Genomic DNA, 26,163 nt, shown 5'->3' with positions numbered 1-26,163 from the left:
CATAGTAGTAAAGAGGAGGGAAGGATGATGAGGCAAAGTTGTTAGAAAGGTTTTTGGCAAGGTGCCTGAAGGAGCGGGAAGAATTAAAGTTGGAGAGTTCAGAGCATTTAGTACAAATGAAATTATTTTTAACAGAGCGAAAAACAGACAGCATGATTCCCAGAAACATAAAAGAGATGAGATTCAGGAGTGGGTTGGCTCCTGTCCCTTTTCTAAGCCTTCTCCTCTTTGTGGACAGCATTAGAACAAGCATGATTAAACTATCTATCTATCTATTGCCAGACGCCTCAATCCCGTTTGGGGTGGCCACAAACAAATAGCCTCCACGTCGTCCTGTCCCCCGCCATTTCACTGCCTTGCTCCCAGCTCACACCCCCCTCTCTCATATACCTCTCCACCCCATCCCTCCATCTCATCCTCGGCCTCCCCCTCCCTCTTTCCCCCTCCACCTCACTCACATACATTCTCTTCGTCAGTTTTTCACCCTCCATCCTCTCCATATGGCCAAACCACCTCAGTGTGTTCCTCATAACGCTTCCTATCACATCCACATCCACACCACAACGCTCCATTATATCCTCATTCGTCAGCCTGTCTCTCCATGTGACTCCACAGGCTCCTCTCAAATAACTCATTTCCACTGCTCTCACTCTTGCCTTGTGTCCTTCCAACAATGTCCAAGCTTCACTTCCATACGTTACAGTTGGTATCACAATACTGTCATGTAGTAACTTTTTCACTTCCATGCTCACTTCCCTGTTTCTTATCACTGCTTTCAAAGAACCAGCAACCTTTCTTCCCTGCTGTACCCTTTCAAGCACTTCACCCTCCGAACCTCCATCCTTACTCATCACACTGCCCAAGTACTTAAACGTACTCACATTTTCCAATTCCTCACCATCCAACCTCGCTGTACATTCACTGACTTCACCTCTCTCAAAGATCATCACTTTACTCTTCCCTACAGTCACCTTTAGATTCCGTTTCTTGCACACTCCCAAACCCATCCACCAAGCCTTGCAGCTCCTCTTCATCTTCACTCAACAACACAGTATCATCTGCAAACAACAGTACAGGGAGTTTCCAAACACTATCCTCTCTCACCAGGGCCACTCCAACATCCACTACCCTATCTTGTACCTCTTTTATTACCCCATCCATGAACAGATTGAACAACCATGGAGACATGACACATCGCTGTTTCAACCCAACCTTCAAAGAGAAAAATTCATTCAGTTAACCATCCACACGCACTGCAGCCTTAGCACCATCATACATACTCTTCACAGCATTCAACAACTTTCCATCTACTCCATATATTCTTAATACTTTCCACAATCCTTGTCTATCCACCCTGTCATATGCTTTCTCCAAATCCATGAACGCCGCATACAACTTCTTTCCCTTCTCTAGAAACTTTTCCACTAAAGATCTAAGAATGAATATCTGATCTACACAGCCTCTTCCTTTCCTAAAGCCTCCCTGTTCTTCTCCAACTATTTCCTCTGTTCTTTCTCTAACCAAGGTTTTTATTTCTCTTTCCTGCATTAGCATTGGTCAAAGAATATGAGGAAGGAATGTATGCTTCCATGCCCGAGAGAATAACCTCCGTAATGTGCAAGGCACACACCAATGACTCTCTGCCATGGAAGCAATAATCATTCCAGGATGCTATTTAGTCACAAAGAACGCCATAGCTGCGGTCTCCTTGTGCTGGAAGTTGACATGGTCTTGCTGACTCTGGTATATACATTAGTCAGAGACTTACCCGTAATGATCACACCATATTGCCTTATTTGAGATAAATACTATCACCAGTTATGATCATATTATCGAGCTACCAACATCACCTTCACTATTACCATTACATTTCTGATACAGTCACCATTACAGCTATAAAGAAGTAACCGCTTAGCATTCTCGTCTTGCATTTTGAAAAATGGAGGGACCTCAGGGTTATAATCACCATCACAACTGCCATCGCCATCACCATCACCCCTACCACCATCAACATTTCCATCTTTACCGCTTCCATCATCACCATTTCCATCATCATCATTATTACTTTTCACCATCATCACCATCACTTTCCACCATCACCTTTCATCATCATCCCCATCACTACCACTGCCGTTATCAGTACTAGAAAAAGTAATTGGTTATTCACTGAAAAGATTACAAAGCATAATTAACTGTTCTTATAAATCCTCTTTGCACACACACACACACACACACACACACACACACACACACACACACACACACACACACACACACACACACTTTATACAGTGAAGTAAGTAGAAAAAATTATAACCTTCAACTCTTTACTAAGGATAACAGCAAAAGAAAAGGCAAACAAGAGCTGCAGGCCAGGGGAAGAAAGAGTAGGAGTGAGCCAGGGTGAAGGAAGGTCTAGGCTGAGGCAGGGTAGAGGGAGGCCTGAAGTGAGGCAGGGTTGAGGGAGGGCTGGGGGTGGAGGGAGGGCTGGAGTGAGGCAAGGCGGGGGTAGGTTTGGGGTGAGGTAGGGTGAAGGGAGGTTTGGGGTGAGATAATTTAGATGTACGGCTAGGGTGGGTCAGAGTGGAGGGAGCGCTAGAGTAAGGAAGGGTGGCGGGAGGGTTGGGTGGAGGAAAGGTTGGTGTGAGGCAGAGTGGAGTGAGGGCTGGGGAGAGGCAGGGTAAGGGGAAGGCTAGGGCTAGGCTACTAGGCTAAAGGAGTCGCTCCAGCATCAGGGTGAAAGAGGCAGCAACCAGACCCAACGCCAGCACGATGAAGGCGCCCTGTAGATGCCCCAGGTTCAGCACCCCATCGCCACGAACCTAAAAAAAAAAAAAAAAATGCCAATACTCACTTCCTTACTGTATTTTTTTGTTTTGTTTTTAAATAAGAGAACGAAGCAAGGGAAAACAAATGAATAAAAAAAATAATCCATACACCAGATTACTGGTGTCCTCTCTTCATAAAATATCTGTAAGAGTTAGACTTGAACAGTTGTGGGTTAAAATTTGGAGGAAAGCAACTCTGGGGAAATGAGTTCCGGAGAGATGCAGTTCGGGGAATGAAAGAATTCTGATAGGCAGAAGTTCTGCAATATGGCTGCGTGACATTCCAGTCATGAGCACTACCAGATGCCCGTGTAGCACGAAGGAAGGCATGGAGAGGTGGTACCATGGACGCAACTTCGTCTGAGCATTTGCCATAAAAATATCTGTAAAATAATGCAAGGGAGGGAACATTCCTTCTTACTTGTAAGGGATGTAGTTTATTTGTAATGGCAGCGTTGTTAATAATTCTGGCAGCTTTGTTCCGAATTTAGTATGGTTGTTTTAATGCAACCTCTCCACATCCATGCCACAAGGGTGAGCAATATTCAAGCTGAGAGCACACATGACTCTTATAAATTATAGCTAACTGCTCGTCAGTGAAGAAGTTACGGACTCTGTACAATAATCCAATTTTTTTTTAAGGCGGTTTTAGCACGTGACCTAACATGAGAGGTCCCGCTGAGGGCATTGTTAAGTGAGACGCCAAGAATTTCAATACTTTTGGAGATGGGAATATTAGTAGCGCTGAAGGGAATGTACGAATCTGGCAATATCTGTCTATTACTAAATTGTATATATTTAATTTTACTAGCATTAAATGAGACAACGTTGTTTTGTCTCCATTCACTGGTCGTAGATAGGTCTTGATTTATGGAGATAGCTGTAGTGAGTTGTGAGGTAGAGATATTAGACTTTGTAAATGGGTGTCTAAGTGTGAATGAAGTATGTAGTGTTGAGTCATCTGCATATGAGTGGATGGGATTGTGGGTGACAGATAAGAGATCATTAATATGAACCAGGAACAGGGTTGGTGCCAGAACTTATCCCTGCGGCACGCCAGCATTAATTGAGTGAAATTGGAATATCTATCTATCCATCTATAGCCCGACGCCCTAATCCCGCAAAGGGTGGCCGCAGACAAAACGCCTCCAAGTCACTCTGTCACCCACCATTTGACTCCCCTCCCCCCAACTCACTCCCCCCTCCCTCATATACCTCTCAACTCCTTCCCTCCACCTCATCCTCAGTCTACCCCTCCCTCTCCCTCCCTCCACCTCACCTACATACACCCTCTTAGTCAGTCTTTCATTCTCCATTCTCTCCACATGTCCAAACCACCTCAGTGTATTTCTCCTAATCTTTTCAACCACATCCACATCTACCCCACAACGTTCCTTCACTTCTTCATTCGTCAACCTGTCCCTCCACGTCACTCCACATGCTCCTCTCAAGTAACTCATTTCCACTGCTCTCACTCTTGACTTGTTCCCCTCTTGCAAGGTCCACGCCTCGCTTCCATACGTCAGGGTAGGGATCACAATACCATCATGCAGTGACTTCTTAACTTCCATACTCACCTCCCTATTTCTCATCACTGCTTTCAGTGTACCAACAACCTTTCTTCCCTGCTGTACCCTTTCACTCACTTCATCCCCCATCTACTTTTATTCTTATTTTCCTGTCACTAAGATATGAAGAAATCAAAGGAACAAAAGACATTAGTCCATAGCAAGGGAGTTTGGACAGCAGGGAACGGTGCCATACTCTCTCGATAGCTTTAGAAATATCAAGGGCTACTGCATGAGTTTCTCCATGTAAGTTGATTGATGGGTGGTATGAGTTAGGAGATTATGTCCATGGTGGATCTTTCATGGCAAAAACCATATTGTCTATCACTAAGTTGTTGGACTCAAGATGTTTAACAATGTGCTTATTAAATAAAGTTTCAAATACCTTACCAAGAGAAGATGTGACAGCTATTGGTCTGGAATCAGAGGGGTTAGAGGAACTTCCTTTTTTCAGAATTGGGCGGATATTTGCTTCTTTCCATGAATTTGGGAATGAAGAAGTACGTATGCATAGTCTGAATAATTTAGCTAAAACAGAGCCAAGTTCAGGGGAACACTTTTTCAAAACAATTGGCGGAATTCCATCTGGGCCTGGAGCATTGTTGGTAGGTAAATTGTCTATCTATCTATCTATTGCCAGACGCCTCAATCCCGTTTGGGGTGGCCACAAACAAATCGCCTCCAAGTCGCCCTGTCTCCCGCCATTTCACTGCCCTGCTCCCAACTTACACCCCCCTCTCTCATATACCTCTCCACCCCATCCTTCCATCTCATCCTTGGCCTCCCCCTCCCTCTTCCCCCCTCCACCTCACTCACATACACTCTCTTCGTCAGTCTTTCACCCTCCATCGTCTCCACATGGCCAAACCACCTCAGTGTGTTCCTCATAACGCTTCCTATCACATCCACATCCACACCACAACGCTCCTTTATATCCTCATTCGTTAGCCTGTCTCTCCACGTGACTCCACAGGCTCCTCTTAAATAACTCATTTCCACTGCTCTCACTCTTGACTTGTGTCCTTCCAACAATGTCCAAGCTTCACTTCCGTACGTTAGAGTTGGTATCACAATACTGTCATGTAGTAACTTTTTCACTTCCATGCTCACTTCCCTGTTTCATATCACTGCTTTGAAAGAACCAGCAACTTTTCTTCCCTGCTGTACCCTTTCAAGCACTTCACCCTCCAAACCTCCATCCTTACTCATCACACTACCCAAGTACTTAAACGTACTCACATTTTCCAATTCCTCACCATCCAACCTCGCTGTACATTCACTAACTTCACCTCTCTCAAAGACCATCACTTTACTCTTCCCTACATTCACCTTTAGATTCCGTTTCTTACACACACTCTCAAACTCATCCACCAAGCCTTGCAGCTCCCCTTCGTCTTCACTCAACAACACAGTATCATCTGCAAACAACAGTACAGGGAGTTTCCAAACACTATCCTCTCTCACCAGGGCCACTCCAACATCCTCTACCCTACCTTGTACCTCTTTTATTACCCCATCCATGTACAGATTGAACAACCATGGAGACATGACACATCCCTGTTTCAAACCAACTTTCAAAGAGAAAAATTCACTTAGTTCACCATCCACACGCACTGCAGCCTTCGCACCATTGTACAATTTCGGGACGTTCTGGCCGGCATCGTCTATGGTAGAATTTCTGGTATGTGTACTGGCAGAAATATCTGCTTTCCCACGCGGGTCATTTGTAATGTTGCCATCTGAAGATTTTAGTGGGGGAATGGAAGATGATTTGTTAAATTTATTATTGAAGGAATTAAGAGTTGACCAGAATATTCTATTGTCATTAGGGTTGTTAAGTAGTTTTGACGCTTGCTTTTGAAGAAAGTTTGACTTAGCTAGATTTATTACAGCTTTTGCATGATCTCTAGCAATTTTGAAATAACTGAGAAAGTGATTCAGATGGTTTTGATTTTAAGTAAGAGTTATATGATATTGTCTTTTGGGCTGTTGCTCTGGCACAGTTGCCATCAAACCATTTTGTAGAGTTCGATCTTTTAGTGAACTGTTGACTTGGTATGAATAAATCCATACCAACTAGTTTTAAGTCACAAATGTGGGACTGGGTAGAATTGGGATCACTAGAGAAGAAAGACTGCCATGGAATGTCATCAAGATAATTTCTAAATCCATCCCAGTCTGCCCTATCAACATGCCATCAGGTCACCCTGATAGGTTCAGAATGGGGAGGTGAGGGGGGGTTAACTAATGAGGCTTTTATGAGATTGTGGTCAGAGGATCCAAGTGGTGACAGTACCTCTATCCTGTATTGAACTGGATTATTTGTCAAGAATAAATCCAAGAGATGGGCATTATGATCAGGATTATCAGGTTTTCTGGTTGGTTGCTTTACCAGCTGGGTGAGATTAAACAATTCTGCAAACAGCTCGCACTCTAGACCAGTGTCGTCAGTTCTGGCAGAATGCAATAACCATTCAACATTATGTACATTAAAATCACCCAAAACAGTAATTTCGGTGCTAAGGGCAAGGGTAAGGTTACTCAACTCTGTGGATATGGAATCAAATACACTGGGTTCCGAAGAAGCATTGAGGGAATGATAAAGTACACAAATATTTTGACAATTTAGAGTATACAATGGGCAGTCAAAAGTGAATGACGTGAAGTTTATAATAGTGTCAACTGCATATTGGGATTTGATATAATAACAGGTGCCGCCCTTGTTGCGGAAGTTTGTAAGGAGATGGTAACTGGGAAAACAAAATGGGGATATATTTGTAGAGGGTGAGATTTGTAATTCTGTGAGGAAAAGGGGGAAAGGGGATAATTATGGACTGAAGGAAATAATGAACTGAGTTTAAATTTGTGGTAAGGCCGCGGATATTGCTGAAGAAAAAGGCTGCACTTTCACTTCTTCGCTGACAAGCACTAGCAGAAATAGCAACAGTCACTGCTGGCACAGTCGCTTGATGGTGACCGGGAGGACCCTGTGCCACCAACCCTACCCTGCCGGTGGTGGCAGTCCGAGGTACCATCTCATTTGATAGTAACATTGCAACGGCCATTACTAAAGAGAGTGAATAGAAGGTGTGATATGTTATACGCATGTAGTGTGGTGTAGACAGTTGAAGGTAGAGGTATTATGAGAGCTTGCTGTCCTACTCTCTGTGGAAATTAATGCACTGAAAATGTTCAGCAAAAGGAGTTGGTCAGGATAAAGTCCTGAGGGCTGGTGAAACAGGAGCTCCAGCTCTCCCTAGCACCAGCTTGCCATCTACCTCGGGAGTACTGCCCTGTTCGACTGGTGCTACAGTTTACTCCTCAAAATCTGCTTATCAAAGCAGCTCTGAAACAAAGCTAATAATAATCCCGATTGAAACTAAATCTCTTATTCTTTAACCCGCCCCAGTCCCGACATTTTTGGACCTTTTTTTTTTTTTTTTGCTCAAACATCCGCTTTTGGTGAGAAACATCGAAAGTTCATAGAGAAATCGCTCACCTGAGGTTTAAAATACTCGATTCAGGTACGAGTATCTCCTTACCTGACTGGGTTTTCTAACAGGCTGGCACCAAAGAAAACGAGTTCTATGGGAAGGTAAATATTTTATCCACTCATAAACAGTATTTATTTATTTACTTGGTACGAATTTATATGTAGTAAAAGAGTATATTGGTTTTCAAACAGTAATATATGCATTATAAGCATTGTTTCAATCACTAACTCATCACCATTCATGACCTTTTTTTCCCATATTACCTGATCATCATTTCTGACTGTTTTTTTCCTCTAATGCTATGTAAACTTTATCCTCCACATTGTTATCGATTGGGGAATCACTCTGGCCCTGAATATCTTAATTGGCCAGGTCACTGGTAACAGGTGAATTGCCGAGACAATGGCGTGCAGGGGGGGGGGAGAGGTTATGCAGTGTAAGGAATTGTCCCTGCTTGGCATCTTGTAGAGGAATAGAGGAAGGTGTCCCGTGTAAACGTGCCAAGAATCACTCGCAAAATCACTCGTGAAAATTGAAAATTGTGCAAATTAGGGACATGGCAATGTTACCGCATTAATTTACGTCTCCGGGATATGAGTACACATCATGTGAGGACATGAATTCACGTCTCCGGGACGCGGCGGGTTAAACAGTTCATGAGGGAAAATCCTGACTCGCATATTGGTGTTACCAAATTACAGAAAGCTTTTAATACTTCAGTTCAAAAGACAGGATATTTCAGTGTATCTGGATATTCCCAAAATATTTTGAGCATGAGTTATATAATTATAAATATAGTGGATAACTGGATTTTTACACAGTTTATATTCACAAGCCACCAATAGGTCGTGTAATGCAAACACACGTTCTCATTTCTTCATATCACAATACGTAAGCATGAAATAAGCTGCCATTACGAACTTTCAGATTTGATTCAAATAAAATAATGTTTCATTGGGTATGTCCAATATACTCGGCAGAGTCCTAATGACTAAATCATGTTAAGGCAAAGACGTTAAATTCCTTAGTTTTGTAGCACTGTGTGATGCTATGGTAGCAGACCATAAACAGCTCCTATTGCATGCCAGTGCACGTTGGTTATCATGGGAAAAAGTCCTCTCAAGAGTATTCATGTTGCGAAAGGAGCTTTTTGAGCTTACCTTCAGGACAGAAAACCGGACTAGTCATAATTGTTCCGAGATGTGGATTGGATGGTCAGGCTGGTTTATATAGCTAATATCATTGTCATTTTTAATGATCTCATCATTTCTATGCAGGGATGGATGGCTTCATGTTTTATGATGCCAGAAGAGATCAACGACCAGACACGAAAGCTACAAGCATGAAAGAGTCGCGTCTTAAGAGATTACCATGATCTGTTTCACCAATTAACAACCGTCATCAGGGAACACTTGACAAATAATGTGAAACGTTTTGAGTTTTTGATTTCCAACAGAAGATTCAAGGAAAGGGAAACAATGGATCCGAAACCCATTTTTTCCCTTGAAAGATGTCTTGCTGTCAGTATGGAAGAAAAACTGTATGAGCTGGCTGCTGATGAAGGACTGAAGATGAGTTTCGAAACTGCATCATCACTTGCTTCCTTCTGAATGAAAGTGAGAGCTGCATGCCATGAAGTACCGAAACTGCTATGAAAACTCTCCTCTCACTTTCATCAACATATCTATCCAAAACGGCTTCTCAGCCATGAGTGTCAAGACACAGTCCAGAAATAGTATTTTCGTTCCCCATCGCGCGTGGCTTGTCCACCATTGAACTACAACTGGATAAGCTAAAAACAATGAGCAGACCCGCTCTTCGCATCTGTAAAGATGTTAACATGTACTATGTTAAAAGAAAATAATAATTTCATGATATTGCAGATTATCAAAAATAATATTTTCAGTTTAATGTCTCTTGTTCCTTACAGCTTTTATTTTATTTTTTGATGACGTCTTAATTTTTCAGGGTTTAATATACCTGAAATATACAACATTTTAAACCGTGTTTTATCCTTTGTAGACTGCTAGTCGAGGCAGAAAAAATACATAGATGGAGAGAACACTTTAAGGAACTGTTGAAGATAGAGAATGAAGGTAATGCGAGTATAAGTGGCTGGGGAATGGCTGGGAGAAGAAGGACGGTGAGAAGGGAGGAAGAGATCAGTATGATGGAAAAAGTGGAAGCATTGAAGAAAGTCAAAATGGGGGAAAGCCTCAGGAATTGATGGAGTGCGTGGTGAAATGCTGAAGCAGAGGAGATAGTTGTAGAATGAATATGAAAGACGTGGAGATAGGCCTGGGAGGAGAGTAGAGTTTCGCAGGATTGGATGTCAGGTATAATTATTCTCCTGTACAAAGGAAAAGGGGAAAAAGAAATGTGTGGTAATCATAGGGGCATTTGTCTTCTGAGTGTAATAGAAAAAGTATACAGTAGGATACTTATTGACAGAGCTGGGGAAAGAACAGAGGAATTAGTTGGAGAAGAAGGGAAGAGGTTGTGTAGATCAGATATTTATTCTTAGGTCAGTGAAAAACTTTATATAGAAGGGAAAGAAGTTATATGCGGCCTTCATGGATTTGGAGAAAGCATATGGCAGGATGGATAGTCAAGGAATATGGAGCATATTAAGAATATATAGATTAAATGGGAAGTTGCTGAATGCCGTGAAGAGAATGTTTGAGGGCGCTAAGGCTCCAGCGCGTGTGGATAGTGAATTAAGTGTATTTTTCTGTCTGAATGTTGGATTTAAACAGGGATGTCATGTCTCCATAGTTGTTCAATCTATACATGGCTGGGGTTATAAAAGAGATACAAGGTAGGACAATGGATGTTCGAGCAGCCATAATGAGAGAGGGTAGTGTCTGGAAACTTCCTTTACTGTTGTTTGCATACTGTATTGTTAAGTGAAGACAAAGGGAACTGCAAGGCTTGGTGAATGAAGTGGGAGAGTGTGTAAGAAACGGAATCTAAAGGGAATGTAGAGAAGAGTAAAGTTATGGTCTTCGAGAGAAATGAAGTCATTGAATGTACAGTGAGGTTGGATGATGAGGAAATGGATAATGTGAGTGCATTTAAGTACTTGGGTAATGTGATTAGTAAAGACGGGGGTTTGGAGGGTGAAATGCTTTAAAGGGCACAACAAGGAAGAAAGGTTTCTGTTTCTTTGAAAGCAGTGATGAGAAACAGGGAAGTGAGCATGGAAGTAAAATAGTCGCTGCATGACTGTATTGTGATACCACATCTAACATATGGAGGTGAAGCGTTGACGTTGTTGGAAGGATGCAAGTCAAGAGTGAGAGCAGTCGAAATGAGTTATGGCAGAGAAGCATGTGGAGTTACAGGGAGAAACAGACAGACAAATGAGAATATGAAGGAGTGTTGTGGTGTGGATGTGATAGGAAGCGTTAGGAGAAACACACTGTGGTGGTTTGGCCATGTGGAGAGGATGGAGAATAAGAGACTGACGAGGACAGCGTATGCTTCACCAAGCAAATCAACCACCACCCTCTTCACTCCAAACCATTGGCATAAACAGTCGTCTGGTTATAGGGGGAGGATGAAGGTCGATATGAGAGAGAAGGACCAGTTCTGGGCGAGTTTATAGACAGATGGATAGATACAAAGATCTTCATATATTTATATACACTGATATACTGGAAGGATTTCATCTAGAATACAAATGTTTTATATACTGAACTCTAAAGTGGTTTTTCTCAGTGCTTCTGACTAGGATACACATTCGTTGCTAAGAGTATTGAATAAGTTTCCAACTTCTCTTTGGATTTCTCGAGACATCTTTCTGCCACCAATAGGCCATCTTCACGAGATACTGCTAGGTAACGTACTTAAGATGGAATGATTTATTCATTTATGTATTTATTTTTTTTGGTAGGGTGCAATCGACCATCGAACCGAAGGCCCACGTCATTAACCCAATACTTTTAAAACAAATTTTATCTAAATTTTTGTAAATTATACCATTAGTTTAGGTAGATAGAAAAAACACTAAGCTAACAAAGAAAAAAAAAACAAACTCTACACAAATGCCTAACGATACATATAACTAAAACTAATTGAATACTCAGTGTGCTTACACTAATGGTTAAAATACCGGGACCAACTGAACACCATCAACTGGAAATATGTATCGTCTCTCAGCATTACACACCTGCACTCATCACCTGATGACTATCAGGCAAAGCACATGTATTACTACAGGTGACATCAGCAGATGAAACAGAGCCAGCTGTGTCCTGAACTATTCCATGCGCGTCAACTGTCATCTCCAATTAAGAAAACAAACCAAACCAAAACAGTTACATATGTACAAAAAGTGAAATACCTCGTCCAAGAGAACATCATCGACTGAAAGTTCCCAATACATCTCATTATTAAATACTTGCACTCATTAACTGGGGACTGTCAGACAAGGCACCTGATTTAATGTGGGGACATCAACAGAAGAAATAGAACAACAGGAACCAGGAACTATATCAAATACCATATGTGTCTGTCCTTTACAAATGAAATACATACATATATAAAAGTAGTGCAAATCACAACAAAATGGTGAAGAAGTCGTATCATTCTTAACAGTCCGGTTTCCCTCAAGAAACCCGCATATTTATCAGTCATAATGAGTCACTATCACCAAAGGTGTTGGAAAGGATGAAGGGGACGTCTGCTGCACCGCAGTAATATACCACTAAAGTGAGCTTTGTGAGCGCTTGACGAGTGATCGAGTGCCATGTTACCAAAATTTCCCTCTGATGTACTGTACTAAATGCCAAAAAACATAATGTAACGAAAGAAAATCTTTTAAAATTTGATTTTGTAATTGAGAAGTACAACGATCATAGCCGAACACCCCCTTGGAAAACTCGGGATTTCAAGGGGTTCCTACCCTTTATGGGTGAGTTTTTGGTTGACAAAAATATTTGTTAATGAATGTATCACATGCAGAATGAATTTCAACTCTACATCACACAGGAGTAAAGATATTAGCTTCTGCTTAGCGTGATGGACGAGTCAGGCCACTCATCTCCACATTTATGCGAGAGAAAACATTGCTAACTGGCTTCGCTCGGTCACTATTAATAAGCGACACACGTTCACGAATAAATCACCCACAGCGCAGGATGACATGATCAATAGATAACAATGCACCACAGATGTCACAGTACAGTGGAAATAATACTTCAGTATTTGGCAACATATGGGTGATATGTATGCAGTTCATCCACAATTGTGCCAGTATTCATTTTTCTATGTGATTGGGACAATTTGCAGTATCCCATTCACTAATGAGTGGCTTAAAATTTTTTAATAATCAGTCTGGTCCACTGACCTTGACACAGATTTATTGATTTCTTTCCGAGGGACAGACTCGACCGTAGATCACGAGGAATGTCCCAAGTTTCCACGAGTTCTACAGCCGACTTCAAAAATAAGTCAGCCTGCTCATTGCTGTAAATACAACAATGAACAGGCGCCTCACATCCTGCCTCGCCACACTGGCCTGCCTCACCACCTTCCTTGCCATTCCAGCCTGCTTCACCACCTGCCTCACCAATCTGGCCTGCCTCTCCACCTGCTTTGCCACACTGGCCTGCCGCACCACATGCCTCTTCACGCTGGCCTACCTCACCACGTGCCTCGCCACACCGGCCTGCCTCATCACCTGCCTTGCCAAGCCGACCTGCCTCGCCATCTGCCTTGCAGTATGACTCTACCTCATCACCACAGTCAGGTACATCTAGGTGTGCAGGTGCAGATGCACAGCCACGTTCATTTTATGGCTGCCAGACATGTGCCTGTCACCTGCTTTCACCATCACCATCACCACCAGGATCACCGTCACCAGCATTATCACCATCACCATCACCATCATCTGTCTCATCATGTGATAATTTACCAGACTCTTCACCATGGCACCCTGCTAGGGGCTGGGGCAGGACATTGGGCAGGCCACGTGCACGGTAGGCAAGGCAGAGACCAAGGTCAGGTATGACGGATACAGTCACCTGGGAGGAAGGGACGGGGTTTCAGCCCGATATACCTATAATTGATGAGTCAAATGCAGGTGTGTGGCCAGAATTCCTTTGCAGTGCAATATTCACTCCCCTTGCTTTTTTTATTGTTTTTTTTCACCACGACAGTGATGGATTGTAATGTGCATGAAATAAAATCTTTTAGGGAATACTGCTGCAATTGGGGTGAAACCTCGCACAATCATGAAAGTGCAAAAATGAAGGCCTGGACACCAACGAATGTAAGCGAGATGTATGTTTGGCTTGCATTGACAATGTTGATGCCACACATATAAAAACACAACATCCATGACTACTGGTTGGTGGACGATATTGCAACAACATCTCTGTTCAGAAAATACATGCCACGGGACAGGTACCTCGACATCCTCAGGAACCTGTATTTCTCTCCCAACATGGGCCCACATCCAAACGATAGGTTATGAAAAATTCGCTCGATCTTGGAAATGATGAAGGATAAAATTAGGCCATATTTCAGACCATTCCAGAAAGCAATTATTTATCGACGTATTGCTTGTTCTGTTCAGGGTACGGCTTGCCTTCATACAGTAAATACAATCAAAGAGGCTTCAATATGGAATTAAGTTTTTGTTTTGTGTGATTGCAAGATTGGCTTCGTGATAGATTTTGTTGTGTATCCAGCACGTGATGTGGATTTATCAAAGGACGACCCTCAAGGCTTCTCTGGCTCAGTCGTGAAGAAGCTCATGGGGAGGTACTTTAGTGGCAACCATATCCTTTTTACCAATAGTTGCTAAGTCGCGCCAAGTCTTCCAAAGTACTTGCAAGAGCACAAAATTGGAACGTGTGGCACTGTCTGTGCAAAGAGGAAACACTGGTCATCCTTTCCCAAGGGCACCGTGAAGGGGAAGTGCAGGATTTTGAAAACAGGAAAACTCCTTGCTAATCACTGGCACGATAAGCGAAAGGTCAGTGTCCTCTCCACAGTCCGTGAAGGTAAGTTGTTAAACACAGGCAAGGTTGATAAAAGAATAAGGCAGCCAGTCTTCAAGCCCGATGCAGTTATCGACTACAATATCAACATGCGACTTGTCAACAAATCTGATATGCAAATTGGCACCATCGACTGTCTGAGGTGCTGCTGTAAGTGAAGGCATTCTTACATGTACTTGACATCTGTGTACTGAATGATTTCATTCTTTACAAGCACATCACACAGACAAGCACATCCCACAGGCAGACAGTTTGAGAAGGATGTCATCCACGGCCTCCTGCAGAGATATGGCCAAGTAATGACTGCTGGGAAACAGGCACAGTGCACAGCAACTGCCTGATGGCTGCAGAGCAGGGACTACCTCAGTAGGCATTACCTGGAAGCGCTGCCTCCAGCACCTGCAGGCAGAAAAACCTTTTGGCATTACTATGTCTGTGCCATTTCATCTGGAAGTGGTATTATTGTGGAGGTCTAGTACGAGCCTTAGTTGTGCCACTGCACCTCAGCCAAGCATATAGACATGGGTTAAAAAAGAAAAAAAAAAGTTGCCCCAATTCCTCACTCACTCTGACTACATGCACTTCACGGACAATCTGAGGCAATCAGCTCAAAGTCGAAGGATTGGTGAGTATTATGACAGTTTTTTTTTCCTTTTATTAGCTGAGATATTAAGGTTTATAAAAAGGTGATTTTCACTGAAATGCCCAGCTAGGAGAAGGGTCAGCGGAAATATATGCCGGACATGATGGGTTAACATCTCTAATTCATAACTCAGTACAGCGATCTCCATAAATCATGACTTATATCTTATCTAAAATCACTGAATGGGGACAAAATAACACTGTCTCATTTAACCCGTTAATGGCAGTCTGCTTTCTAATTTTACATCCATGTGGGGAGGGGGGTTATTTTGGAAAAATAAAATGTTATGAAATCAGGCAAAATGTGAATAAATGCATCAGAAGAGCTGAAAAAAAACAAACAAGGAATTTGATATTACTTCAAATTGCGCACGAGCTTCGTGGTAGTGAGAGGTGAATGAGAGGGGTGGTGGCACATCAAGGTTACTCTCATTGGCACGCAACTGAAAGCAGGCAGGCAGAGAGTCTTGTTTCTGCCCTTATTTGCAAAAGCAGACAAAAAATATTTTTTTCATTATGTACACTATTCTGAGTCTTCAAGGTGCACTTTGAACATTACACACTGTATACAGTATATGTAAAATTTTTGTTATACATCTCCACAGTCATAATTTTACGTGTGTAATTATTATTTATAACTGTTCATATCATCACAGTTGTTCACAGTAATCTGTTACAGTGTGTGGTATTATGTGAGGCAATCGATACGGAGACCCGCACCATACTCCTGGCATATAATAGGCCCGCAGAATAGGAGTGCATTCTGGAACATCGACCACCTTTTCCTTGACGGATGTTCTGGAACATTGTGCGCCTTTTAGGGATTAATGGTATGAAAACCAAATATATACAGTTTACTAATAGACAGATAATGCCTAATTTCTATATTACTTTCAATGCTACCATAGTCATAGTGCTCGAGTCTGAAGGTGTCATTATCGTCCCTTGGCAACCTATCCGAAAATAGCACATGAGATTTCGTATATAAGGTGATACACGTGTGATTCGTGTATATGTTCGTGTATTATAGTAGTCGTGTATAATATCTTTGTGTATAACAATATGATTCGTGTACAGGACTAATATGATACGAAATCGGATGCGCTGTTGACTGGAACGATGCCAGGATATGATAATGACACATTCAGACCTGTGTGCCATGACTATAATATTCTATCTATCTCTCTATCTATTGTCAGACGCCATAATCCCTTGAAGGGTGGCCATTTGACTTTGAGTAATTTGTTTTACGGGGAGGGGCACTAACCCTCCACCAACCCATTTGTTGACACGTAGGGAGCACGTATGGTTTGGTTTTATGGTTACCACCCAACGTTGTAAATGGTTTCTTGGCTTACAGGACACCATTTGGCTTGTCACTCAATGTAAAGCCACCTGTAAAGGAAAGAAAAACAATAAGAAGTGACAGGAAAGATGGGAGAAATAGGAAGAGAGGAGGGCAGTCACAGAAAAAGAATGATAAAGGCTAAGAAAGAAGTAGGCAGCACTACATCAAGTGAGTGGATGATGGTCGCCACCACCTACCACTACTATAATATTCCTATCTCTAAAAGTATTGTAAGTCAGTGTTTCACATAACATTGCCCTCACCTGGGCCTCTTATGATAGATCACTTGCTACAACCATTTCAAAGAAACTTGGATTATTGTACAAAGCCCGTAACTTCATCGCTGACGAGCAGTTAGCTATAATTTACAAGAGTCATCTGCGTTCTAAGCTGGAATATTGCTCACCATTGTGGAATGGATGTGGAGAGGTTGCACTAAATCAACTGTACAGAATTCACAAAAAAGCTGCTAGAATTATTAATAACCCTATTATTACAAATGAAATACCTGCTCTGCAAAGAAAGAAGGAATGTTGCCTCAGTTACATTATTTTACAGACACATTTATGGCAAATGCTCAGACGAAGTTGCATCCATTGTGCCACCTCTCCATTCCTTCCCCCACACTACAGGAGCATCTGGTAGGACTCATGGCTGGACTGTCACTCTGCCAAACTACAGAACTTCTGCCTGTCATAATTCTCTTATCCTCCGAACTGCATCTCTTTGGATCCCACTTCCCCAGAGTAGTTTCCCCCCAAACTTCAACTTACAGCTGTTCAAATGCAACTGTTACATATTTTTTATGAATGGTGGACATCTATAAACTGGTATGTAGATTTTTTTTTTCATTTGTTTTACCTTCCTATGTTCTATTTAAAAAAAAAAAATCATTAATTCTTTATTGGCAAATGCCTCTAAAATCCAATGCTCCAAATTCATTGAGTGATCTAGTGTATTTCTGTATTTATGGAAGCCACAGAGTCTCTAATTTTATAAATTCATCGACTCTAAAACAAAATGAAGCCTATTATCGTTCCATGACCTAACACAGACAAGTAGTCAATACAACAGAACGAAATGAAGTGGAACTAATAAGACGATCAACCAGTTTGGGTATCAGTATGACATGGGCAAAATGCCATGAGTCTGGGAACGTTTGAGGCACTCAAAACTCACTGTCCAGTGCTAACAACTTAATCAGGCTTTTCTGATTGTGTTGCTGGGTCATACCGTTCGTGGTGGTATCAGGTCCAGGACTGAAGTTCTTACAGGATTTTAGGATAAGAAGTTCACTCATCGTAAACTTTTCATTGTACGGAGGGTATACGTCTTCTTTGGCAATAGATAAGCCTTATAGCTCAACTATGCTTTTAGGGACTTAGAAACACTGGGCATCCCAGTAACTGGCTGAGCTACTCAAGGGAGAGAAACTCATAGTGAGGATGTTAGCTACGTCCACGGGATCGTCATAAATTTTCTTATCCTCTTTGGGAGTGGTCACAGGGATATAAGGGTGTTTGACCCCTCTGATTATTCTGCTTGCCTCAGCCCTTGCTTGTTTGTAAGCAAAAATGTTTACCTCGGTAAGCTAACCATAAAAGGTCTTGTATCGCCTAATGCGTTTCCTTGATGCTTGTTGGCACACCTGCGTCCACCGATGAGTTTTACACTTCACATGAATTGTAGAAGTCTTGGGAACAGCAGCTTCAGCTGTGTATAGTAAGAAATTATTTAATACTCAGACTTTCATATCTATGGTCTCCCCAGATATATCTAAAATGAGGATCCTTGAGAAGGACCCCTCTCCAATCTGCTTGCTTCAAGTTCAATTTTTGAAATGGGGTGTCCGAAAAAAGCATTGCATGTATAAAAAAAAGAGAGGTGGGTAAATGATCACTTCCCATGAAGTCGTCATACGGATCTCACAAGAAATCTGGATGTATACCTGGGGAGGCCAGATACAGGCCAGTGGCTGAAAAGTTACCAGTACGATCATCTACTCGACTCGCTCTGCCATCGTTCAGAAGACAGAGGCGAGACTGTGGTATTAGGTCAGCTACTTGTTCTCAGTGGCCATCAATATTCAAACTACCTTATTGATAGTGATGTGCGTTATAGTAGCCCAAAGATAACTTATTTCGAGGGAGGTGGTGTAATGGAGAATTACCCCCTGGGGGTAGGGGGGTTTGTCAAGAATACTCCCCCAGTATCCCTGCTTGTCGTAACAGGCGACTAAAAGGGTTGGCGGAGGGTTAGTGCCCCTCCCCGGAAAACAACTAACTAAAAAAAACAAACAATAAGCCCCGGACAAGGACTGACCAAACGTTGACGACCAAGGACCGGACAAAGGACATTGCAATTGGAACGTGGAATGTAAGGGGAGCAAATGATGAGGTGAAAGAGAGAGAGATTGTCCAGGTGCTTGAGGATGCGAAAGTGGATGTATGTGGAATAACTGAAACAAAATGGAGAGGAGGAAGTGTGAGAGAATGGGAGTATGGATGGGGTATATGTGCAGGAGTAGGTGAGAATGAGAGGGCAAAGGAAGGAGTATGTATAGTTGTGAGTAAAAGATGGAAGAGGAGCATAAGACAGTATGGATCAGCTGGATCAAGGATTGTGTGGGTAAAGTTGAAAGTTGGAATACAAATGTGGGCGATTGTGTGTGTGTATGCGCCAACGCAAGATCGTGCTAGAAGAGTGAGAGAAGAGTTCTGGACAAATGTAGAAGTGTGCATGGAAAAGTTTGGAAGGAATGAGAGAGTGTTTTTGATTGGTGATATGAATGGTAAAGTTGGGAATGTGAAGGTGGATGGAATAGTTGGTGAGTGGGGTGTGCCTGCTGAGATAGATGAGAATGGGAGTGCGTTAGTGGACATTTGTGCTGGGAGGGGGTTGGTGATAGCCAATACCCTCTTCAGGCATAAAATGATCCACAGGTATACATGGCGAGTGATGAGAAGGGTGGGTGGTGAATTGAGTGAAAGGAAGGCAATGATTGATTATGTGTGTGTGGATGAAAGGATGCGAAGATGAATATTGGAGCCAAGAGTTTATAGAGGTTGGGGGAGTGGACTTTCTGACCACTACTTGGTGGTGGCCAGAGTTAAAGTTCAAGTAAGATGGAGGAAGAGAAGAAGGGAAAGACAAGAGGAAGGAGTACTTGCAAGGAGAGTGGAAAGGTTACAAGAGGATGAGAAAAAGGCAGAGTATAAGAGAGAAGTGGAGGAACGATTGGGCAAATATGAGTTGGAGCAGATGGGGGACGTGGAAGGTGTGTGTAGAATATTTACAGAAGAAATATGTGAAGCATGTGATGCGGTGTGTGGAAGGAAGAGAAGACGGAGGGGGGTGCAAGGAACAGCGTGGTGGACTGAAGAGGTGAAACGGGCTGTGGCACAAAAGAAGAAAGCATACAATGAATGGATGAGAAATAGGGGCGTGGAAGAAGTTGAGAGGCGGAAGAGAGAGTTATATGTAGAAAGAGAGAGGTGAAAAGATTAGTAAGAGAGAGTAAGAAGAGAGTGGATGAGGAATTTGGAAGGAATTTGAGTGTAAAGTGGAGGGACTGTAAGAAAATGTTCTGGAAAGAGGTGAAAAGAGTAAGACAGGGTGGAAGTGAAGTTAGCAGGGGAGTGAAAGATAAAAATGGTAGATTACTAGTGGAGAAGGGAGAAAAAGTGAGCAGATGGAGAGAACACTTTAAGGAATTGTTGAACGTGGAGGATGGAAGTAATGCGAGTATAAGTGGCTGGGGAATGGCTGGGAGAAGGAGGGAGGTGAGAAGACAGGAAGAAATCAGTAGGATAGAAGTTGTGGAAGCAATGAAGAAAGCTAAATCAGGGAAAGCCCCAGGAATTGATGGAGTGTGTGGTGAAATGCTGAAGCATGGGGGAGAGATAGTAGTAGAATGGATGTGGAAGATGTGCAGATTGGCCTGGGAGGAAGGTAGAGTCCCGGAGGATTGGAAGTCAGGTATAATTATTCCCTTGTACAAAGGAAAAGGGGAAAAAGAAGTGTGTGGTAATCATAGGGGCATTTGTCTTCTTAGTATAATAGGAAAAGTGTATGGTAGGATACTTATTGACAGAGTTAGAGAAAGAACAGAGAAATTAGTTGGAGAAGAACAGGGAGGCTTGAGGAAGGGAAGAGGTTGTGTAGATCAGATATTCATTCTCAGATCTTTAGTGGAAAAGTTTCTAGAGAAGGGAAAGAAGTTGTATGCGGCTTTCATGGATTTGGAGAAAGCATATGACAGGGTGGATAGACTAGGATTGCGGAAAGTGTTAAGAATATATGGAATAGATGGGAAGTTGTTGAATGCTGTGAAGAGTATGTACGATGGTGCGAAGGCTGCAGTGCGTGTGGATGGTGAACTAAGTGAATTTTTCTCTTTGAAAGTTGGGTTGAAACAGGGATGTGTCATGTCTCCATGGTTGTTCAATCTGTACATGGATGGGGTAATAAAAGAGGTACAAGGTAGGGTAGTGGATGTTGGAGTGGCCCTGGTGAGAGAGGATAGTGTTTGGAAACTCCCTGTACTGTTGTTTGCAGATGATACCGTGTTGTTGAGTGAAGACGAAGGGGAGCTGCAAGGCTTGGTGGATGAGTTTGAGAGTGTGTGTAAGAAACGGAATCTAAAGGTGAATGTAGGGAAGAGTAAAGTGATGGTCTTTGAGAGAGGTGAAGTCAGTGAATGTACAGCGAGGTTGGATGGTGAAGAATTGGAAAATGTGAGTACGTTTAAGTACTTGGGTAGTGTGATGAGTAAGGATGGAGGTTTGGAGGGTGAAGTGCTTGAAAGGGTACAGCAGGGAAGAAAGGTTGCTGGTTCTTTGAAAGCAGTGATAAGAAACAGGGAAGTGCGCATGGAAGTGAAAAAGTTACTACATGACAGTATTGTGATACCAACTCTAACGTACGGAAGTGAAGCTTGGACGTTGTTGGAAGGACACAAGTCAAGAGTGAGAGCCGTGGAAATGAGTTATTTAAGAGGAGCCTGTGCAGTCACATGGAGAGACAGGCTGACGAATGAGGATATAAAGGAGCGTTGTGGTGTTGATGTGGATGTGATAGGAAGCGTTATGAGGAACACACTGAGGTGGTTTGGCCATGTGGAGAGGATGGAGGGTGAAAGACTGACGAAGAGAGTGTATGTGAGTGAGGTGGAGGGGGAAAGAGGGAGGGGGAGGCCGAGGATGAGATGGAGAGATGGGGTGGAGAGGTATATGAGAGAGGGGGGTGTGAGTTGGGAGCAGGGGAGTGAAATGGCGGGGGACAGGGCGACTTGGAGGCGATTTGTTTGTGGCCACCCCAAACGGGATTGAGGCGTCTGGCAATAGATAGATAGATAGACAATCAATGGGGCCATGTAGAGGGAGGAGAGCAGAAACAGCAGAGAGATACATATTATTGAATTTCACTCTGCAAGGGCGTAACTTCCAGAGTAGAATTTAGAACAACTTCTGTTTGTGGGTGTGATTTGTGGGTGTATATGGCAACTCCCTGACCATCATAATATCATCTACAGTATACGAGTGGAAGTGATTGACTTATGGAGGATCAGGGTGATCTTCCAATCGCATCTCCAGTAAACAAATAACGTCTTGCCTGTTTATAGATAGCAAGATTGCTGTAGTTTGTAATTCATTCTCGAGTTTCATATAGTTCCATTATAACACAGTGAATGCGACTGTTTAAGATTTAGGAAGTGGGCTATTGTGCTCATTTTTGTTTATATATGCCGCCCGCCACCAGGTGAGTAACTTCAGGGGGACCTATGCCAGAGCTTGCTGGAGGAAACCTCTGTATTATTACCAATATCAATTTTCATAGACTCCCCATACGAGGAGCTAACTCTTCTTTCCCTCGCTAAAACATGAGCAGGAAGCACATGGGGATGTGACTGTTATTCAAGGGTGGTAAGAGTAAGCCTATCAGACTTTTCAGACTTCTGCTTAGGCCGTACTTACCGAGAACAGCAGCAGCCTGAGAGTAAGAAGTAGCGGCAGGAATGTCTGTCAGAGAGTTGGAACGTACAAGAGACTGAGATGAAGAGGCATAACGAGTGGCACGAGTAACAGGGACGGGGTCAGTCTGGGTTTAGACAGAGCACATTACAGGATGCAACATCATCGCCGAATCATAGGAGGTAGTCGGCGAGGGAGCTGCATGCAAAACCTTCAGCTTCTTCCTAGGCTCCTAGTAGCAGATGCCTTCTGTTGCCTTGACTGTGAAGACTTCTTTCTCCTCCTTTCACTTGGAGTAATACCTTGATGAAATGAAGTGATCATCCTGCCAGAGGAAGCAACACAGTCTTGGATGCGCAGTTTTCAATACCATAACCCTGAGCTGCACACTTTCCACACAGAGATTGTGAAGCCTGGGAAGCCTTGCCATTATTTCCATATAACTGACATCTAGAACAGTGAAGAGGTTTAGGGATGTATAGCCTGATGTTAACAATTTCATAACCAACTTATGACACCCACAAGGAGAGAAACTTTGCCGAAGGCCAAGATAATGGTGGTATTCTTCTTCCTTCTGCCCTCTGAGAGACTAGTTATAAACCAAGCATCAACTGCATACTGCTTATCAAGTTCACGTATTCTATCGTCCCATTCCATAATCATGATATCCCTACAGGTGATAGCACCTCTGCAGAAATTCATGGCATGGGAACTCCTCAGCTCGACATTACAGCAGTGAAACTTACACAGCTTGAGGAAGTCCTTAACCTGAGTGATAGTGACAATCTTAAGAAATAGGTCTCCACTTTTTGCCAGTCATCTTCACCAGCACAGCCATTAATCACTTTATTCATAATCAATGGATTGAGACTGGTCAAGGGAGCAGGATCGACTGCATGCGGTAGAATAAACGATGCATTATCTACAGAAATGTCTAAGGGAGTGCATTCTGGGTCCAGTCCGTCCGTGAATCTGTCAATGATCCATTAAGCCCCCCCCCCCCCACGAACGGGGGTAAATGTGGCTGAGGCATCTGCCATAGTAACCACCTTCCCTTTTAGAGGGAAGTAAGAAAAAAGAGAAAGACAAGCAAAGAACGAAGATACCCTGTGTAAAACACCCAAGTCTAAGATTTCTCTCTCAAATCACTATGTTAATTCACAACTCAATGTGATCAGTGAGGGGGACCCTTCAGGGGTAAGCACCTAAGTCTGAGATTTCCATTTCAAACTACTCTTGGGAGGACGCGTCTGTGTTAATTTACACTGCAAAATGGTCAGTGGGGGGGGGGGGCTTCAGAGGTGAGTAAACAAAGCCAATCTCGATAAATAAATACAGACACCTACTGTAACTCTATACAGGGAAGAGAGGAAAATGAATAGTAGTTAACCTGGCTTAACTAACATCCTAAGGGCTTAAGGACAACAAAAGAAATCTGATGCTAGTGGGACAGCCCTACAGCTAGAGGAGAGCAAGACACGCATGTCTATACCCTCCAGAATCATGCATCAAAGTCCCCAAGTTGGAGGCAGGTGGGCCGGGATTTATGTCTCACTGCTGGATCAGGTGATGAGGAATGGCAGGTATTCAGTCAATCAGAGTACAAAGCACACCTGAGGGAGCCCAGCCACTGCAATAGCGCCCTGAGGTTGTCTGCTTATTTGGGGTGAAGAATCATTTTGTGTGTTTCTGGAAGGTTGATTGGTGTGGCTATAAGCAGCTTCTGTTATCCTTAGCCTCCTCTTGTCAAGTTCCTTATGCAGGATAATAGTTTGGTTTTCAAGTTGTTGTCTTGTTGTTGTTGTTGTTGTTGTTGGCGCCTACTCCCATCCGGGAGTTTTTGTCTTTAAACAAGATGGCTTATTTATTTATTTTTATTTATTTTTTTTTTCTCAGTCTCTATTGTTCATTCCTATGTTGCTCCTTATATTCATAATTACTTCTCTTCGTTTCATTATTCTGCCCACTGTATTTGCTACAACCTGTAATTCATTTTGTTTTAGTATTTCTGTTATTGATTCTTTTCCTTTAATGTCGCTTGTTAAATCTTCGTATGCTTCACATATAAATAAATGATGCTGATTTTCATTCTCTTCTTGGCACATGTCACATATAAGGTTAGGCTCATACTTTTTCTTATAATTTTCCTTCACTTCTAGCATTCTGGTTCGAATAAAAAATATAATCTTTGCGCTTTCAAACTCTATTTCCTCTAGGTATCTCTGTTGGCCTATTTCTTGTTCCACTGATTCCTTTGTCTTACTCCCTTTTCTCATGTCTTCACAAATTTCTTCTTTATTTTTTGTCATTATTTTTTCTTTTATTACCCTTTTTGCCACTCTCTCTTCTAATGTTTCTAAGTCTTCAGGTATGCTGTACTTTTCTTTAATGTCTTTTATTTCTCTCACGTACTCTCTTTCAAAATCTTCACAATGTTTTCTCATCTTTACTTCAACAGCATCTTCTTCCCTATTCTTGAGTTCAATGTAATATTCAAGTTTTCTTTGATTAATTTTGTGTTCTATTTTTACTTCCTGTGTTTCATATAATAAAGCACATTTCGGTGTTGTCCTTGGTACTTTGATTAATTTTGTTAAGTACTGAGTCTGAACATTATTTACAGCTTTCTTTTCTTTTTCTCTTAATGTTTTCCCACTTTCCCTTCCAAGCAACATTATCGGTAATACATTCATTCATTCATTCATTCATTGCCAGACGCCATGTATCCCAGACGGGGTGGCCAGGGGCTTAGAGTTAATTGTTTTACAGGGAGGGGCACTAATCCTCCACCAACCCCACTTGACACGTAATACACAAGTATTAAATAATTTTAGCCCTACTTTAATTCTACTTTTTTTCAGTTCTTTTCTATTTATGATGTTAATATATTCATTTGCTGCTACCTTTGCTTTATTTATCATATTTTCCACTTTAATATTCTGTTTCCCTTTTTCTTGTATAATTATTCCCAGGTACTTATGACTTTGTGTTCTTACAATTTCTTTACCATTTATTTACTCTTTTTCCCTTGCCTACTAATGCTGATTGCTTTGTTTTATGTTCATTAATTTCTAGTCTTTTTAATTTTAGCAATATTTCAATTGTGTTTATTGTATCCTGTATTTTGTAATTTTCCTCTATTGCCATGATATCATCTTGAAATATTAATGGGCTTATCCTTACATTTCCTATTTTCCAATTACTTTCTTTTTCCCTCATCATTCTGCTTAGTGAAGCCATAGTTATTGAACTTATTTTGGCCCCTAGCACTGATCCCTGTCTTATCATCTCCTGTACATACACT

The 26,163-nt window shown here is 42.2% G+C and overlaps 1 protein-coding gene across 1 annotated transcript in view; it reads right to left on the bottom strand.

Annotated features, from left to right (window-relative positions):
- Nucleotides 1-2,711: 2,711 nt before the first annotated feature.
- Nucleotides 2,712-26,163, bottom strand: part of LOC145397968 (glutamate receptor ionotropic, delta-1-like) — a 125,260-nt gene continuing 101,808 nt past the window's right edge. Inside the window, exon 5 of the mRNA XM_080270943.1 lies at nt 2,712-2,822. Coding sequence (XP_080127069.1) covers nt 2,712-2,822 — 111 coding nt within the window. The remainder of the gene's footprint in view (nt 2,823-26,163) is intronic.

Source organism: Coenobita brevimanus, chromosome 44, assembly GCF_032717465.1.
Source record: "Coenobita brevimanus isolate Jiangsu-jjx chromosome 44, ASM3271746v2, whole genome shotgun sequence".
Taxonomy (NCBI): Eukaryota; Metazoa; Arthropoda; class Malacostraca; order Decapoda; family Coenobitidae; genus Coenobita; species Coenobita brevimanus.
Note: the sequence above shows the minus strand (reverse complement) of the source record. Positions and strands in the feature narration are given on the sequence as shown.